A 20132-nucleotide genomic window follows, 5' to 3' on the forward strand; every position below is an offset into this window, starting at 1 on the left:
GTTTTAGATTAAAGTCGCTACAACATGCCTTGGTGCCCTCTGGCGCCGCGGTGTGGCGATCTCCAGGCTTGCGGTGAGGCCAGGTGGGTGTTGAGTTCAGGACGGTCCTTTGGGGAATAGATGAGGGACTGTAAGCGTCTCTCTGCGGGGAAAATGCCCCCGGTCCTGTTGCATTCTCGTTGCTGTTCTCCGTGGCTGCTGTTGGAAGGAAACTCCAAACTGATATCCAAAATAAACATGCTTATCCACCAAAAATAAAAGGAACATTGCAATCTAATTTCTGGCCAAATCACTGAACCACAGTTGTCCGTGTTATTTTAATGTCGCGTTTATAATGGTGACCACTGTTCAGTATCTCAGGTGATGTCAAGCGCTGGAAACGTCCAGAAATCCTGACAGTGGCTCCATAAATGCCAGTGCAATTATAAATAATATATATATATATATGTATATACACACATATCTGAGTCTGAAGAAGGGTCTCGACCCGAAACGTCACCCATTCCTTCTCTCCTGAGATGCTGCCTGACCTGCTGAGTTACTCCAGCATTTTGTGAATAAATACCTTCGATTTGTACCAGCATCTGCAGTTATTTTCTTATACACACACACACACACACACACACACATATGTATGCACACACACACACACACATATACACACACACACACACACACACATATACACACACATATATACACACACACACACACACACACACATATATACACACACACACACACACACACACATATATACACACACACACACACACACACATATGTATGCACACACACACACACACACACACATATGTATGCACACACACAAATACATTTTTCCAGGTCTTTTTTCCTCTTCAGCTTTTTTCACCCCCCCCCCCCTCCTCCCCACCCCACTTTCAGTCTGAAGAAGGGTCTCGACCCGAAACGTCCCCCGTCCTTTTTCTCCAGAAATGCTGAATTACAGCAACATTTTGTGCCTTATCTTTGCAATAAACCAGCATCTGTATTTGTTTATTTCTGTACTTTAGAAAAAAAAACCCCCACGGGCGCCTGATTCACATTTGCCAGCCATGTAAGTATATACGACGCAACATCAAATTTCCAAACACGATTATAGTGTGAATTTGGGAATCCTGCGCTGGAGCTCAAACGCTTTCATGGGACTACTGGACGAGGATCGGTGTTGCTGTTTTAAGGCACTTGCCCCGCCTCCCATTCCTTTGTGCTGGGCTCCGGATCAGCGACTTGTTCTCCCGCCCGGAGGTTCCCGATATCGACCCCTGTCCTCCTCCTCGACGTTCACATTACCCCCAGAGGACAACAAGCACACAGCCACGGTGGATCTGCGTCTCCATGTGGACCCATATCTTGTGGTGGACTGTGTTAGTGGCGGCGACACTCGCAGGTGAGTTATCTCGGACTGGGACACGATTGTTCGGGAAATCCTTCTCCTGCGCCCCCCTCCCCATCAACCCCTGACAATTTCAGGGTCTCCTGGCCAATCAAAGTACCTTCTTTAAAACTTGGCGTGGCAGGTTGTCGAGCAGGTTTCGTTGTCTGGGATGGAGGGCGTAAGAGTTATTTTGTTTAAAAAGGTTCAATGCTTCGACTTGAGACACGTTTGGAATACAAAGCGTCAAACCGTGTCCCACTACTGGATATAAACTTGCAGTGAAGTCTGAGGGTTGCGGAATATTGGACTTGTGTGTCCAAGGCATTGAGATGTCGGCCGCACAAAGTCCTGCAGATAAACCTGTCCGCAGCATTCCACAGGGACAAATCATCTCTGGGTCGGTTCTTACAATAGACTACAGCCTGCGGATTTACAGTGTGGGTCGGCCATGATGCAAGTTAATGGCAGGGCAGGTTGAATGGCCTTTTTCCAATACCCCCCCCCCCCCCCCCTGTGGTTCCTTTCGCTTTAATTACTCCTGGGTGCGAGGACTTGCCTGGGTTAAACTGGCCTGTTGAAACAAAACGAAAACATTTGTGGAAAGAGAATCAGTTAACGTTTCAGGTACGACGTTGAAGACGCAAGGAATTGCAGATGCTGGGATCGTGAGCAAAACACAAAGTGCTGGAGGAATCAGCGGGTCACTCAGTCCGTGGAAGGGTCCTGACCCGAAACTGCGCCTCTCCCCTTCCCTCCAGAAGTTGCCGCCTGACCCCCTGAGTTACTCCAGCGCTTTATGTTTTAATGGGGTTGGTGGGGTCGGGTCGGGCTATTGTGGAGATGGGGTAAATGAAGAACAGTGCCACTGTGCTGATACTGAACTGTGTGAGATTGAGCGTAACGGGTTGTAGAGTCATAGAGTCTTACAGCGTGGAAACAGGCCCTTCGGCCCGACTTGCCCATACCGGCCAACCTTCCCCAACCACACTAGTCCCACCTGCTTGCGTTTGTCCCATATCCCTCTAAATCTGTCCCATCCAAAACATTCTTAGTTAACTCAGCGGGTCAGGCAGCATCCGTGGAGGGTAATGGATGCACAATGTTTCCGGTTGGGACTCTTCGGACTGATTGAGTTGTCAGTATCAGATGGTGAGATTGAGTTGGGACATTGCCAATGGGTGGAGATGTAACAGCTACCCTGTGGTGAGTGAGTGTGATGAGTGGGAACACAGACTAAAGGTTGGAGCCTCACCCTGTACAGTGATGAACGTGTGGATTCCATCTCCTGATGTCATCACACCCTATGGCTAACACTGTTGTAAAACCAGAAATGCTGGAAAGACTCCACGCTCCGATGAAAGGTTCTCACACCTGAAGTTTTTCGTTCCACCGATGTTGCCTGATCTGCTGAATTGTTCTGCCACTTACTGTTTTAATTTCAGACTTCCAACATCTGCACAATGTGAAACATTTTATTTCAGTGCTTTTAGTTTAGAGATACAGTGCAGAAACAGGCCCTTCAGCCCACTGACTCCGCACGGACCAGTGAACCCCGCACATTAACACTATCCTACACACACCAGGTACTATTTACACTTGTACCAAAGCCAATTAACCTACAAATCTGGAGTGTGGGAGGAAACTGAAGATCTTGGAGGAAACCCACACAGGTCAATGGGAGAACGTATAAACTCCATACAGACAGCACCCATACACAGTCAGGATCGAATCCAGCAATTAAATGCAAGCACTGTAAGGCAGCAACTCTAGCGCTGCTCCACCGTCCCGCCCCAAGGATTTTGAATGCACCCAATCTCTGGTGGGACCTCAAACCCTGAGCAGGGAAGGAAGACCAACCCCATTCCAACTATGTGTGAGTTCCAAATAAAGCCTGGGTGTGATTCCGTTTGAATGTGTTCCCAGCAGTAGAATGATCTCGTGGTCTACAACAGTGTTGCTTAATAGGCTAACCAGTGCACTAACCATCTGGTTGTAGAGTCATAGTGTCTTACAGCGTGGAAACAAGCCCTTCGGCCCAACTTGCCCACACCGGCCAACATGTCCCATCCACGCTAGTCCCACCTGCTTGCATTTGTCCCATATCCGTCTAAACCAGTCCTATCCATGTACCTGTCTAAAACATTCTTAGTTAATAAAAAGTAAGTTTAGAGCGTTACAGCGTGAAAACGGGCCCTTCGACCCACCAGCTTGCTGACCATCACTACTATTTACACTAATCCTCATTTCATGAACTCCATCCAGATTCTATCACTCAGCTACACACTATGGACAATTTGCAACAGCAGCCAATTAACCTATTAACCCGCTCAAGTTTGTAATGTGGGTGGAAACCGGAGCACCCAGAGGAAATCCACGGGGACACTGGAAGAACATGCAAACCCCGCACAGGCAGAACCCAAGCCTAGGATTGAACCTGGGTCTCTAGTGCTATGAAGCAGCGGCCCCACTAGCTGCCTCGCTGTACACCACAGATGCTATCAACAGCCTTGTGGTCTTGTTCATCACCGTCTGTATATGTGGCACTTAACCTTGTTAAGCCCATTCCCCCAGAATGGGTGTTCAGCAACAAAGATATTGCCTTTGGTTGAAAATACCTCACAATAGTAACATGAGTGGATAATTGACATTATTTATTGTATTTCACTGGACCAACCTCAGACCTGCAAGTAGTTTATTTTAAACAGAGAAGTTGTCATTTGTGGGTTTGCACCAGTAGTTAAGATTTTCTATCAGATAGTCACAAAGGACAACTGGTGAATCTCCCCAGACCGAACATGTAGGAGACTGAAGGGACGTCTTCTGTTCCTGTGAGGAGTGGCCTTTGGATGAGGTTTGTTGTGACCATTGAATGGACCATTGGTTTGAAGTGACCATTGAAGGTTTGAAATGACCATGGAGTGACCTTTGGATGAGTTTGAAGCGAGCCTCTGGATGAGCTTCAATGTGTGACCATTGGCTTTTGCTACAACTTGATTTAGGCAGAGTATGTTATTTGAGAACAAGGAGTTGGTCCAATGACACTGGTCAGAATGCAGAGTTCCATGGTATTTGTGACTTGCAGTTGTCCTGGAACAAATAACACTTGAGAGAACAGGAGAAGTGATGAACCTCACCACATGAAAGTTTAATGTTAGTTTGACAAACATTAAATGTTTGCATGGGCAGTGAAGACTCTGTACGAAGGATGGCACTGGGAAGGACTCGGCCGCTCAAAATTGTACATCAGTGATGATGGCATCTGGGCAATGAGTGAAAGGAAAAGTGAGATGACTAATTATAAAACATCTTTTAGGACCATGGTGGTCTCTAAGTGCTTTAAAAGCAGATCTTTTTGAAGTTCTGGACCAGCCATGTGACCCTTGACCCCGGCTGATCTGTTCATGACCTCAACTCCATTTTCCTGCTGATCCCCCAAATTAATTTCACTTCAGTCCAAACATTCATCCATCCATCCAACTCGAGTATACTTACTTGAATTGGCCTCTGCAGTTTTCTGGGGCAGGTGAGGGGAGGGGTAGAGAAATGTCTTAAGTGACTGACCCCTTTTCCTGCAACTGTCTCCACTACTTCAAATCTTACTCCCTACCCCCACTCCAAATAGGAGATGCAACCTCACAGTCGCTAACCTGCCAGTCCCCCTGTGCGATTTGAATGTTTTTAAGAGAACACTGGTCATTCTTAAACTTAAGTTTAGGCCGATTCTGCTCAATCTTTCCCTGTGGAACAACTCGCTCGTTCCAGGAATTAATCCAGTAAATCCATGATTTCCCTTTCTAATGCTTTTATCAAAGACTCACTAAAGCCCCATGCAGTTTAACAATACTTTAATACTCAATTCTTGCTGTCAAGGCCAACATCCTATTTGCCTTCTGAGCTGCCTTCTGTTCCTGCATTCTAAGTGTTGTTATTTGTACAAGGAAACCCAGTTCCTGAACACCCTATATATCCCTGTCATTGCTGACAAGTCGATATAAATGTCATTGGTTTCAAAATGTTGTTTGGTAGTTACTAACCTTAATAATTAGTTGCTACTCCGTCTTCTGTCCCCAAATGTATTTTACTTACAACTCTTATCACGTATCATATCAGTCTTGCTTTCTTTTCTTCCGACCATGAGGGTAACCTGTCTCCACACGTTATAAGCTTTGGACAAAAATCTGCCCACTTAATTCCTTGGTATACTCCGAATCCTCATGAGCACCTACCTTTGTCCATTTGGAAACATGAATTCCTTACTATTGCCCTTGCATTTAATTTGAAGAATGTAGAGTTGAAGCCTTGGCACTGATCCATGAGGCACCCTACTAGTTATAACTTGCGAACATGATAATAACTTGTCTATTCTTGCTCGCTTGTTTTCTTGAGCAGCATAGCAAGCTCTGCAAGTCAGCAGCGATAAATATTGAGTAATCTGTTATCGTGACGTTTATTGTAAGATCAATATTGGACAAAAGAACAGGGAGACAATCTTGCAATTTCCTCAAAATTGTGCCTTAGGTTCCTTTGCATCTATCTGAGAAGAAGACCTGTTTTGGGGGTAATGCAGAGGACTGCTCCATAGTGGGTTACTCCCCCAGTATCACGTTGAAGTGTTCAAACCTATGGAGCGAGACTTGAACACGTAACCTTCAGACTCTGGGAGGAGAACTTTATCAATGAGTCAACCGTGTTGACATTTCTTTTCAATGAATTTACAGGATTGAAGTCAGGAACCACAAATGTGGTGGTTAAATTTCCCGGTAAACATCTGCTGATTAAAACCTTTGTCCACCTGTCTTTATAAACTGCAAAGTTAAATATTGTAAAGGCATTGGGATTACTCCTTGAACACATGAAGAGCCTTGTGAGGGACCTAGTTTTGTAATCGGTTGTCAACAGTGCCTATGCTCAGGATTGACTTTCAGGATTTTACTTGGTTTTGTAAGTGTTGAAAACACATTTTGCGGAAAAAGAGGGAAGTGGAATAAATTATTGAGGTAAAGAACTAACAAACAATAATGTAGAACAAATAACAATGACATAGAATTTACAGTCATAGCAGAGTTACATCGGGGGGGGGGGGGGGGGGGGGGGGGGGGGGGGGGGGGGGGGGGGGGGGGGGGGTGGAGTTGCCCTATCAGCATATCTTTTGTATTTGTTTCTCACTTGTGTTTAATTGAACTCTATGAATTGAATAGGTTCATTGAATTGAACTGGAGATTGAGATTTAATTGAACTTCAATCACACCTTGTGTTAGTGAGTCCCAGATACCAGACTGAATGTATTGGGAGAGTGGCCATCAATGGAAATAGCTTGGGTACAACTGGTTGGTTGGAATGCAACTAAATGAAAACAATATATAGAAACAATATATAGGACCAAAAACGTCACCGATCCATGTTCCCCCGGGATTCTGCCTGACCTGCTAATTTACTCCAGCACTTTGTATCGTTTAAATACTCCAAAGACGTACAGGTATGTAGGTTAATTTACTGGGTAAATGTAAAAATTGTCCCTAGTGGGTGTAGGATAGTGTTAATGTGCGGGGATCGCTGGGCGGCGCGGACTTGGTGGGCCGAAAAGGCCTGTTTCCGCGCTGTATATATATGATATGATATGATATGATATGATAAATGAGAACAATACTGCTGAGTGTGACGTAGAGGGACAGTGTTGCAGGAGAACCATATAGTCACGTCCAAATTGGGGAGTTTCAGGAAAAATCAATCTTGTCAAATCACAATTACTCTTTGATTAAGTTGATCACTGGTTAATAACATGATCAGTGAATGCGATGCATTTTAGTGAAGAACTGCAGTTAATATTAAGGCATTTGGGATCCTTGGGGTATGGAAGAAAAGCCACTTCAGGAAGAAGTGGGAATCAATTGAAGTGACAGGTGACTGGTAGTCAAGCTGTTGGGGCTGGGGATGGAGGAGGATCCGACATTGATAAGGAAACTTGGGTGGTTCAAAAGAGAAAATTGTGATAAGTGATGGAGGACATCAGGACATTATTCATAGCACAAATGTACTTGGGAAAAGTTTGGACAAAAGGAGGAAATCCATGAGCTTAAATGGTAAGAACCAAATTCCGTTTGATGAGGAGAGCTTGGTATGATGAATGTACCAAAGTAATCCTACTTCTGGATCTTAGTAAGGTCATAAGGAATATAAGGTAGAATTAGGCCATTCGGCCCATCAAGTCTACTCCGCCATTCAATCATGGCCAACCTATCTCTCCCTCCTCACTCCATTCTCCTGCCTTCTCCCCATTGCCTCTGACACCAGTAGGTGGGTAGTGGAGGCCTGCTCTGTTTGCGATCAGTGAGGTTGAAGGCTCTTTGTGGAGTGTGGTGGCTGTGGTGGTACATGGGTGAAAGAGATCTTTGTAAAAGGGAAAGTCGGTGACTCTGCATCAAAACAGGAGGGACAAACCAAGCACATGAGGTCAGCGAATTAAGACTTTTGAGGAAATGAGTACAAGAATCATTCCAAGAAGTCTGCAGATCCACAAAAGATGACATGTAGTTTGAACAAGTGGCTTGGATTTCATAATCACTGGAGGTGCCACCACAATGTAGCCAATGCCCTGTACAGATATAGTCACAGATATAGTGACATTGGATATGTGGGGCCATTCCATGTGGGGCCACAGCACATTCCAATAAAGAGCAAGAGTAACTCAGCGGGGACAGGCAGCATCTTTGGAGAGAAGGAATGGGTGACATTTTGGATTGAGACCCTTCTTCAAATTGGTTAGGGATAAGGGAAATGAAAGATATAGGCGATAATAATAATAATAATTTATTTGAGAAAGGGACAATGTACATTAATTGACATTCAAACAAATGTAAATGTATTCGAGTTAGCCGAGAGGCTAGTTTTCATTGACAGTCCCTTAGCCTGATGTTGTTAGGTATCCTAGAAAAGATGATGTGGAGAGATAAAGAACAATGAATAAAAGATATGCAAACAAGTAATGATAAAGGAAACAGGTCATCGATAGCTGTTTGTAGGGTGAAAACGAGAAGCTAATGCGACTTGGGTGGGGGAGGGATAGAGTGAGAGAGGAAATGCGGGACTAACTGAAGTGAGAGAAATCAATAGTCCCAGTGAAATATGAGATGCTGTTCCTCCAATTTGCATTTAGCCTCACTCTGACAATGGTGGAATGGGAAGGAGAATTAAAGTGTCCAGCAACCGGGAGATCAGGTAGGTTCAGGCGGGCTGAGTGATGAAAGATAATCCATTTTAGTGATGCTTGTGAGGAATAAATGTTGCTGTTGGTAGTGGGGGTGAAGGGAGTTATATGATCATCCAAAGTTCTTGTGAACCCTCGACCTCCATAGCTCCCAGACAAGTGGTGTGCAATACCAGAGAAGGCAAATGTTATCTGGTTCTACAAGGATAAAGGATATTTAATTCTGTTTGGAGTTACCAATGTGCTTTTTATTTTTAACGAGACACCTTGTCAGCCACATCTGCGGAGCAGTATGGACATTGTAAATCTGGACTTTTATTTCAGAGGTTTAAAGTTCAAGCCCCACAAATATTAAATGGATGATTTTTTTCTGAAGATTTGGCGTGTGTAAAATGGGCCAAATGGATTCATCTGCACAGAACGGGCTCTTCGACCCACTGAGTCCACGGCTGATCTGTGAGCACTCATTTACACTAATCCTATTTTGCCCTTCCCACATTCCGGCCAATCCTCCCATAATCTACCCCTCGACCACAAACTAAAGGCAATTTACAGTGGGCAATTCGCACAGCAACCCGCATGTTTTTGTGATCAAGGCGGACGGAGTGGTGCCTGGGTGGAATTTGCACATGGTCACGGGGAGAACGTGCAAACTCCACACAAACATCATTGGCAGTCAGGATTGAACCCAGGTCGCTAGTGCTGTGAGGCAGCAGTTCTGTGATGCCACCCTCTGGTACAGGATGATTCCATGAAACCCAACCTCGGGCAGACATGCCATTCTCTCAATGTTTGGTTTAAAGGATATTGTCTGGATTTAAATGCATATGAAATGACCTTGAAACGTCATTGAAAGTTTGTGGTGCTGATATTTATATTGGCGAAAGTACTGGTGGATACTGTTTATTTGTAGTTTGCAATTGATTAACACACCCGATTCATTCTAAACAATTTAGTTTCCAAGCACATTTCCAGCACTAACACTAAGTGCGAGAGATGAGCATTGAAGGGTTGTAATCTGAGTGCCTCTGCCTCTGAGTGCCCCTGCCTCTGAGTGCCCCTGCCTCTGAGTGCCCCTGCCTCTGAGTGCCCCTGCCTCTGAGTGCCTCTGCCTCTGAGTGCCCCTGCCTCTGAGTGCCCCTGCCTCTGAGTGCCCCTGCCTCTGAGTGCCCCTGCCTCTGAGTGCCCCTGCCTCTGAGTGCCCCTGCCTCTGAATGCCCCTGCCTCTGAGTGCCCCTGCCTCTGAGTGCCCCTGCCTCTGAGTGCCCCTGCCTGTGTTAGGCTTGTAACCCAGTAATTTCTGCAGCATGGTCACGCAGCAGTAGAGTTGCTGCCTTGCAGTGCCAGAGACCCGGGTTCGATCCTGACTACGGGAGTTGTCTGTGCGGAGTTTGTCCATTCTCCCCGTAGCCAGCGTGGCTTTTCTCCAGGGTCTCTGGTGTCCCGCCACACTCCAAAGATGTACAGTACATGTTTGTAGGTTAATTGGCTTGGGTAAAATTGTAAATTGTCCCTCGTGTGTGTAGGGTGGTGTTAATGTGTGGGGATCGCTGATTGGCACGGACTCAGTGGACCATTGTATCTCTAAACTCTAAACTAAACTAAAAACACCACAATGCTGAAAATTAAACTTCCATGACTCACTTGGATTCGACTTGATAGTTCTTGCAACAACAAAAAAGTTTCACTAGATAAAGTTGAGATAAATTGGGCTGCTATAAATTGCATTGTTTTCACATTCAGACTTATTTTTCACATTCTTAGGATCTGGGCAGTGCTGTTGGGGAAATATTTATTACCCAACTTGAATTGTTTAGGGGGAGAGAGGCCAGTCTGCCAACTCATGGTCTGAAGAATAGTCTCGAGCTAAAACATCACTCATTCGTTCTCTCCAGAGATGCTGCCTGTCCCGCTGAGTTACTCCAGCTTTTTGTGTCTATCAAGTTCACTCTAATCACTGCCAACACTGTATCCAGTCCTGTTTAACAAGTGTGTTTTCGTTTGGTGGAGGAGTTGCAATAAGCTATTCATCACAGTGTTTCCATCTCTCATTAATAGTTTGTGTATCAGCAGCAGTCAGCCTGTATGTGTCAATCCAGGGTGCGGCTTGCAATCTGGGGTCTTGGTTAGTCAATATCACAATGGTACGGTCTGCTGATTGTCACACTGCTGTTTATCATCATAATAATCATTATAATCATACTTTATTAGCCAAGTATGTTTTGCAATATACGAGGAATTTCATTTGCCATACAGTCATACCAATAAAAAGCAACAGAACACACAAAATACATTTTAACATGAACATTAAGGGGCCCCAACAATGAGGAACTTGATAAGAATTTCATTGTTCTGCTTTGGTACATATGACAATTAAACACCCTTGATTCTTGACTCGTAGAGAGTCATACAGTGTGGAAACAGGCCCTTCGGCCCATCTTGCCATGCCAACCATCATGCCCCAGCTACACTAGTCCCACCTGCCTGCGTTTGGCCCAGATTCTTCTAATCCTATCCGATCTATATACCAGTCTAAAAGCTTTTTTAAACTTTGTGACAGTACCTGCCTCAACTACCTTCTTCGGTTGCTCTTTCCATATACTTACACCTTGCACTTCTCTGTTTTAAACACCATCAACCACTCCTCAGCCCACCTGCCCAACCAATCAAGACCCTGCTGCAGTTTGTACAACCATCTTCACAACCAACAATACCGCCCGCCCACTTCAGTGTCATGGAACACAACGTTATTCTGTCAGAATATTTGCTTTCGTGCAGTTTTTGGAAGTGGGAATTAAAGAGTAGGAGAAAGTAATGTGGGAGAGCAGAAATAAGTCAGAACAGGGGACTTTATTATCTTTCCAAATAGTGCCTGTGGTTGGTAGCGTGACGGAGGTTTAGTCTCTGGGCTATATATTTTTGGAGGTAGACTGAGGGAGGCTCCTTCCAGCTGTGTAGCACCTGCTAAATGGAGGATGCTTGTCCTCTGAAGAAATGCCCAATGTACCCTATGTAGCAAATGGTTACTTCTGCATAAATGATATGACTGTGCCTAAAAATGTCAAGGAAGTATTGACGGCAGTTGAGATTTGTGCATGTTTCTGTGCAAAGTTCAGTAAAGTTAATATTCATACAGTGCGTTAACAGTTGTGTAATTGTTGGATACACAGGCACTGTGCAATTGCACAATCAGTAACCCTTACCCTGTTTCAATAGTGATCATTTACGCAGCATGTATTCACAAAACGCTGGAGTAACTCAGCAGGTCAGGCAGCATCTCAGGAGAGAAGGAATGGGTGACGTTTCGGGTCGAGACCCTCCTGACCCGAAACGTCACCCATTCCTTCTCTCCTGAGATGCTGCCTGACCTGCTGAGTTACTCCAGCATTTTGTGAATAAATACCTTCGATTTGTACCAGCATCTGCAGTTATTTTCTTACACTACCTATATATGCAGCCGCATTGCTAACCTTGCTGAATGGTGATGAGGAGCAGTGATCTGTTTCCTGTGCAGGTATTGGCAATGTTGCTGGGGTTCACGTCTACACAGGAGGCAATGTTGAGGCTCGAAACGGCACGGAATACCGGCTGAAGTGCACCTTTCAATCCACCCAACCTGTCGGGAAACGGACCACGGTCAAATGGTCCTTCCGACCCGAAAACGGTGGCACTGAGGAAGTTGTGAGTATCCTGTGGGGAGTTCCAGGGTGTTGGAGAGAGGTGAACTGATCCCTCAGGCCGGGAATGTTAACAGTATAAAATGAGCCTACGCCGAATGAAGCATTCGATCTTGACCTAATCGGGACTTCCGCACTGGTCAAATTTGCCCCCCTGTGGCCTGGGCTGTGGAACTCTGGTCTGGCCAGAGTCGGCAGATCCATTCCCATGGCCGACTTTGCAGGCTGGTATCTCCCAAGGTCGTGACCTCTGTTGATCCGGGAAAACGGATAATCCAGAAAGACTCTGGAGCCAAGAGTGCCAGAAAATCGGAGGTGGGCCTGTAATACATTTCAACAAGTGTCTCTACACCACACAGCAGCTCAGACCCACTTACCTGCACATACTCTTTGAACCCTATGCCCCATGGAATTCCAAGGAGGTTTTATCAACACAGATGCCTTGTTGTGGATAAATCCTCCATTGGGACACCCAATTAGAACAGATATTTAATTAAGCTTTGCGTATAGTTCCAAAGCATCAATAAAGCAGATGCACTTCATCAGTTGGTATGAACCTTGGGAAGCCCTGAGGTTATGAAAAGTGCGATAGAAATGCAGATATAGTCTGTAAGACTCTCTGGTCCGTATCTGTCCCAAAGACCACGGAGACATAGAATTCGCCTGAGAGACCAAGAAAAGTTCTCCCCTGCAGGCTGTGGGTCAACGGGCACTGAAGGTCGGTTGTGAGGGGGACAAAAATCCTGGGATTGGGCAAGGAAGGGTCCCGTCCCCTGACTTCCTGACAGTGATCCCTAATCAGTGACTCGCTGTAGAAGTGAAGACCGCCCCTATGTATGAATAGCAGGATGACACATAGTCGAGCCACAGTACTCATGTCCAGCCATATGCGGAAGGTGTGAACTTCTGCAGCGGGGTATCCTGAAGCTGACGGACTTTATCCACATTGACAACCATCTCAGAAGAGATAGGGCATAAAGGGGGTGTGCTAGATGGCTCCAGGGTAGGGAAACCATTGTTACTTGGGGAAATAATGTTCAAGTCCAGAAGCGTAAGTATACGACAGACCCATTCAAAATTTTATGAACGGGTTTGAAGGGGAAAATAAGTTTTAATTTATTCATTTTCTGAGAACATTCTCTGGCAAGGCCAGCATTGAAGTTAAACGACATAGAAACAGACCCAACTCATCCACTCCGAACAAAACATCTTCCTGAGATTGTCCCATTTGCCTGCATTTGGCCCATGTCCCTCCAAATCTTTCCAATCCACAAACCAATTGAAATATTTGTTAATGTTGTAATTCTACCCACCCCTACCACTTCCTCTGGCAGCTTGTTCCATACACACACCATTCTCTATGTCGAAAACCTGCCTCTCGGGTCCCCTTTAAATCCTTCCCCTCTCACCTTATGCCCTCTATTTTTCGATTCTCCTACCTGACTGTGAGAATCCATCTTATCTATGCCTCTCATGATGTTATAAATCACTCTACGATTATCACTCAACTTTCTTTGGTCCGCGGGAAATAATATCAGCCTATCTAATCTGTCCACACAACTCGAGCCAATCTTGCTCTACAGTGTGCTGGTGGCGAGACTGCTCGCTCAGTGCATAACCTTCTCTTTCTCTCCGCAGGTCATGTATTATAATGAGCAACCATATCCACCTTCAAGGGGACGGTTTAAGGAACGGGTGGTGTGGTCTGGGAACATTTGGAAGAAAGATGTATCGATTACCATCACTGACCTACGCTTCACCGACAATGGGACGTTCATGTGTTCTGTGCTAAATCCCCCTGATGTGGACCTGATCGTTGGTGAAATCAGACTTTCTGTTGTAGATAAAGGTTTGTGTTAAGGTGCCATTGTTATGTTGTGGCCTGGTCTACTCCCAATGTAAGGTAGTCATACAGCATAGAAACAGGCCCTTTGGCCCAAGATGTCCTATCTAAGCTAATCCCATTTGTCCACGTTTGGCCTGTATCCCTCTAATCCTTTCCTATTCATGTACCTGTCCAAATGTCTTTTAAATGTTGTAATTGTACCTGCCGTAACGAATTCCTCTCGCGACGCGTTCCGTATACCCACCACCTTCTGTGTGAAAATGTTTTCCCTCGGGTTGCTATCAAATTTAGGTGCTTCAGTTTACAGTTCATTTCAAGTCTTAATTTATTGCTTTCCTCCATTGCAAAGAAAAACAGTTAAAGACATTAATCAGTATCCAGCTGGTGAGGTAACGGGAGTGGAAAGCAGATTAATGTGAAAAGAATCTCCCAGTCATCCAGTTATGCCAACCCTAACCCTTCCATGGAGGGACGTTCATTGCTTGGCTAAGGAAGTGTGTTTACTTACAAGTGCGTCTCATTTTGACCAAAAAGAAGGTTTTGGGGACTATAAAAAGCACAAACTAAACAGTTTCAAGGGAAACCAGTCAGCAGCAATCACATGCGATAACTTTAAAGCTGATTAAGGAGAGATGTCTGTTTAGTTAACATATGGTAATAGCATATTCCAGATTCCTGTCACATTCTGTATCAAAATATTTTTGTTCTTGTTGCTTTCATTTTCTTCCCATTAATTTAATGTGTATGATTGATGTACAGTCACACACCAGCTTCTCAGTGTTCACTCTGCCCTTTGCCACTTTATATACTTGCATCAAATCTACACTTGGCTTTGACTAAAGCAAGGACTCCCTCATCTGTCCATGTAACCACAGTGCTACACCCTGGAAATGCCTGTCTTTAATCTTTCCTGGGCCCTCCTTGAATAGTGTGAACAAACTTTCGCAAGAAACTGGCGAGTCTTAAACGCTGGTAAATCCAGAGGATTGGGATTGAGTCTGGGAACGTGGTGTGGCCCCGCTGAGCCGAGTGTGGTAAGGAACTTGCTCTAAATTGGTGACGTCTTTTCTCCCACTGCTCTGCCCCTGCAGTCACCTACTCAGAGATGCTGATCTTGGGCATTGTGATCGGAGGAGCAACAGGGCTGGTGATCCTGATCGTCATCGTCATGGTTACCGTGCAGCTGTGCCGGAGGAGGAGGGAGGACTTGAGTGTAGAGGATGTGGAGGAGGATCTACGGAGGGACGAACGAGGATATGAGAGCAAAGATGGGTAAGGAGCTGCACTCTGTCCCTCCCTGTAGAGGGGTGTGTCCTCTGGACCTGCTGCCCCACAGTCTACAGGTTAAGCTCGTCCTACTTTGACTTTTCAACGGCCGCTGCACCAGCCCAGCAGCCACACTTGACTTTGGATGTTTAGCCAGAACATGAACGCAATTATCTCTCCCATTCTCCCTCTCGCTCGTTCCCTTGTCTTCACTCTTTCCCTCACCACCCTCTTTCTGCTACCTCACCCTTTTCCACCCCTAATTCCCATTCTTCCCACTGCTTATTCCCAAATTTCTTCACTGCTTGCCCATCCACGAGGGAACAGAAATACCAAGGCCCCATTCCAACTGCAAGGTTTACAGTATTAAAACTCGACAAACCAATGGGCAAGAATCACCAGCATAAAGATCTGTAAAGGTTTCGTTGTTCAGTCTTGGTGTGGACTAATAATAGTCAGTTGTTGGGTGTTCTCCACTTGCCATCACTTAAAAAGATGTCCCAGATTTAGGTCTGTATTCTTTGGAGTTTGAGAAGAATGAGAGGGTGAAGAATGAGAGGGTGATCTTATTGAAATATATAAGACCTTAATGGGGCTTGACAGGTCACATGTTTTCATGAGTGGGTGGGTCACAAGTGAGAGGACAAGATAAGGGGACGGTTATTTAAAACCAAGGTGGGTTTCCCTCTTCTCTCAGAAGGCAGTGAATTCCTGAGCCCGATGAATAGTGGAGGCTAGATCATTAGAAGCAATTAAGAGAGGTGTAGATGCAGTTATGAAAGACCATGATTTGAAGGTCATGTGCATCTGGCATGGGAAAATTGAGACCCGAGGTAGATCAACTGTGGTATTGAATGATGGATAGACACAAAATGTTGGAGTAACTCAACGGGACAGGCAGCATGATGCTGAGTTACTCCAGCATTTTGTGTCTATCTTCGGGTTAAACCAGCATCTGCAGTTCCTTCTTATTGAATGATGGGGCAGCTTTCAGAGATTAAGTAGCCCACTCCTACATTGTTCTTATTTCATGCCCTTGAACTTGCTGGCCCCTGCATCATGGTCCTTGAGCCCAAACTACCAATTACACAGATCACGGGTTAATCCTGTTGAGCTGCTCCTCCCTTACCTTCCCTCTGTATTCTTTTAACAGTGCGGAAATGAGGAGGTTCAGTGGTGAGGTGCTGAGTCTGACCGAAGAGGCCGAGTCAGCAAGGGTTTCCTGAAGACTGAAGGTACCTGACTCAGCAGTTTGTTGTCTTTGATATTAAAAAAAATAATAGTCCCATGACCCAGCATCATCTTCCCCTCCAGCCCCCACCATGAGCCTTGCCTCAGTTTATAGTACTAAGAAGTTCTTGAGTTCACACCCCACTCCTGAGACTTAGCCCAGTGCAGTAACGTGGGGATCTGCGTTGTCAGAGCGGCCACTAATGGGTTACTTCACTATCTTCCCAAACAGCTATGAGGAAGAACTGGGATTTGGATAAGAAGTTACATTGTAATTCTTTTTGTTCCCTGCCCTTTCAGATCCATGTAAGAGGGTCTACTGTTTTAAAGAAAGGAGGTGTTCCTGGCTCAGTGAAGGGCCAATATTTGTTTTCCCTCAACTAACGTCACTAAAGCGGACAATCTGATGGTTTGCTGTGCACAATTTACCTGCTGCATTTCCTACACTGCAACAGTGACTAGGCTTGCAAGTGCTGTTTTGGAAGTGAAGCATTCTGCAAGGTCAAGTCATTGTAAGATACTGTAGATATGCATGACTTCCTTTGCTAACCTCACGGCCCCACCTGCAACCCCACCTCTTGCACACAGCCCCGTGTTTACCTGTCCAAGTGCTGGCATTTGTGCAGGATGATCTTAGTGATCAAGAGAGTAACCTTAGTGCTGTGTTTCCTCACCGTGCCGTGCCAAGCCCATCCCAATCCCTAATGCATTTCAGTATAGCTTTGGTGCTTTTCCTCATTCAATTCCCACTTGTGTTTTTTTAGGACTGCAATCCCACATGTGGTGGGAATACCACTGTTTGCATCAGTTGAATGGCGTGGGTGGAAAAGGCGAGAAGGTTGTGTGTGGGTGATGGGGAGTATGGGGCGGGGGAGAGGAATCAGTCACAGAGAAATTCTTCCTATCCTGCCGAATCCATGTATTATTATGAATGCCTTTGATTACATTTTCACCTTTGAAACTCAAGGGAATGCAAGGCTGTTCTCCCTAAAAGTGAAAGCAATTTTCCATCTGGGGATTTAACCTGGACCAAGATCCAAAGTGACGAGCAGCCCTAGAGCTTCAGTGACGAGACCAATCTTTACTAACCAACCCCAACTACCTTTGAGTTGGTGCTCTCTCCGTGCAGAAGATGCTCCTGCACTCTGGGTGTCCTGGGATTTAGATTTAGTGACTGGCTGGTATATCGTTCTGGGAACTGGGAGATTATGGTGATCTCAGATATTTGGCAGACTTGAGAGAGAAATATTCACCAGATGGTGCTCAAACGACAAGTGTAACTGTAACCATGTACCGTCCGTGTTTGGTAAAGCAGTGTTCTTCGCCTTTTCCAGGTCCGTCGCAGAACAAAGTTTAATTTTAACAAGAGAAGAAGCAAGATTTTAATTTAAGCTTTATGTCGCTCACCTTTTACAGGGGGAACATTTCAGACTATTTTCCTTGTGCTGTCCAGCACATCTTGCTGGTTGCTCAGGGTGTTGTATTAACAGAGTGCTGCACTTGAGCGCAGCCAACACCACCAACCACTCTGTTGCAGCTCGAGTCACAGATAGCCGAGACCGACAGAGTGGCAGAAACCTATCGGTAAACCTGGAGTGCCCATTGGAGAAAAATCCAGGAAATAGGAACATAGTAGTTACATCACTGGAATATTGATCCAAAGAATTTGAGTTCATATCTCAACAACAAAAGTTGAGAATTGAAATTTTTAAAAAATCTGATTTTGATGAAAGGAACTCCAGAACTGCCGGATATTTGCAAAGTTTCAACTCATTTACTGATAACTGTGGAACAAGGGAAAATGCCATCCCTTCACCACACTGGGTCTTTATGTGACTCCACCTCAATGTGATTCATTCTTAAATGTGCTCTGATTTCGTTACTCAGTGGTGTCAAAGGCTGCCTCCCAGACGTCAGTGTTTCCAAACGAAAATCTACCGCCTTCACTGGACATCGAGGAATGGACAATGAATGCCAGCTTTGCTAGACAACATTGCATTGTTGATACGGCTCCAGATTCTTCACCACAATCAGTACACAACACTAAACCAGCTTCACTTCCATTATCTGCTCCATTCCATTTCCTCCATTTTATTTAGTTCCATGCTTTCACAGACCCCATAGGTCGCTGAATTTTGAGTCGCAGGGGAACCCTTGGGATAGATGTTCAACAACAACCCAAAATGCTTCTTCCTGTGCTGTAAGATTCAAGTGTAGAATGGGCTCAGGTGGGTCTGATTACAGAAGCTCTTTAACTGCTTCCTCGACCAACATGACCCAAAACTAGCCACCCGTTTGCGCCTGAGATCCCGGTACCTCACCAAGACAATAATCAGAGTTATTTAACAGAATGTCCGAAGTCTCTTAGAATGATTTTCATTTTAAAGAGGTCCAGGATTTCTAGTTGAGGGGGAGAGTTGTATTCAGAGTTGAGTATCTGTAAATATTCAAATGTTATATATTGAAAGCAAACTTGAATATTTTTTAAATTACTTAAAAGATGTATAGATTTATACTTAATTGTTGATGACTTTGATATATATCATTTAAAATATATTTTCACATTTGCAATTACATAAAATAAAACCATTAACACTGTGTTATATTTTAAAGCAAGGTCATGGTGTTTGGTTTTCTCCACCAGGAACTATCTTCCGTTAATTTATCTTCCATTCATACCCAGAGGTCTGAATCAATTCTTGGCACCAGCAATAATAGATCATTGTTGGAACCTCTCACCAATGATCGAGAGCAGACTGTTCAACCATAAAAAAACAAGATCAAAATTCCAGAGAGGAAATGAACACAGAATGTGCATTTACAAGGCACTGCCTGAAAGGGCAGTGGGAGCAGATTTTCACAGGGAAAATGCCTGTAAAGGAACTGCATATGGGAGAAACACAAATTAGCAACTGTTTGGCTAGATCAGGGGTTCCCAACCTTTTTCGTCCCGTTTACTCCTTTGCAACTTTTCAAAAGTAAATTTACCCCAACCCTGTTTTGTTCAGTAATTTGAGTTTACACTTCTACCATAATAAAGCAACCGACAGAGGGGAAAGTTGAAAATACTGTTTTTAACATAATTATTTAAAGTTCAAATAACAATAATAATAACACATAACAATGGTATTTCACTTACTGATGAACAACTAATGATGAACAGATACCGGTATACCAGAACCAAACACATTCAGTCAATATGTACAAATCCAGAATCAACAAATTTACCCCCTGGGTAGGTGAAACTTACCCCCGGGGCAAATTTACCCCAGGTGGGGAACCCTTGGGATAGATGTTCAACAACAACCCAAAATGCTTCTTCCTGTGCTGTAAGATTCAAGTGTAGAATGGGCTCAGGTGGGGCTGTGGCATCACACCACTTTCTTCAGGTTTACATTACAATGTTGAACCAAGGAACTGCAGATGCTGGTTTACAAAAAAGGATGCAAAGTGCTGGAGTAACTCACCAGGTCAGGCCTGACCCACTGAGTTACTCCAGCACTCTGTGTC

At 44.8% G+C, this 20132-nt stretch overlaps 1 protein-coding gene across 3 annotated transcripts; it reads left to right on the top strand.

The window, feature by feature from the left end:
* Positions 1–1213: 1213 nt before the first annotated feature.
* LOC144608602 (myelin protein zero-like protein 2) lies at positions 1214–19203 on the top strand. Of its 3 annotated transcripts, none has more exons than XM_078426562.1 (6): positions 1214–1411; positions 12118–12284; positions 13919–14129; positions 15218–15398; positions 16546–16627; positions 17957–19203. In XM_078426562.1, exons 1-5 carry the CDS (start codon positions 1360–1362, stop codon positions 16616–16618), a joined length of 684 nt encoding a protein of 227 aa, XP_078282688.1. In that variant the 5' UTR covers positions 1214–1359; the 3' UTR covers positions 16619–16627; positions 17957–19203. The 3 variants fall into 3 exon arrangements, with proteins under 3 accessions (XP_078282688.1, XP_078282689.1, XP_078282690.1); XM_078426563.1 differs by lacking the exon at positions 17957–19203 and adding an exon at positions 17387–17913; XM_078426564.1 differs by lacking the exon at positions 16546–16627.
* Positions 19204–20132: the final 929 nt, after the last annotated feature.

Source organism: Rhinoraja longicauda, chromosome 32 (genome assembly GCF_053455715.1).
Source record: "Rhinoraja longicauda isolate Sanriku21f chromosome 32, sRhiLon1.1, whole genome shotgun sequence".
In the NCBI taxonomy this organism is placed as follows: Eukaryota; Metazoa; Chordata; class Chondrichthyes; order Rajiformes; family Arhynchobatidae; genus Rhinoraja; species Rhinoraja longicauda.

Bases quoted from the DNA above. Each gene is read 5' to 3' on its own strand.
- LOC144608602 (XM_078426562.1), top strand. From the start codon at position 1,360: ATGTGGACCCATATCTTGTGGTGGACTGTGTTAGTGGCGGCGACACTC. The intron at 1,412-12,117 runs GTGAGTTATCTC...TTTCCTGTGCAG, and splicing joins AGTGGCGGCGACACTCGCAG to GTATTGGCAATGTTGCTGGG. The intron at 12,285-13,918 runs GTGAGTATCCTG...TTCTCTCCGCAG, and splicing joins ACGGTGGCACTGAGGAAGTT to GTCATGTATTATAATGAGCA.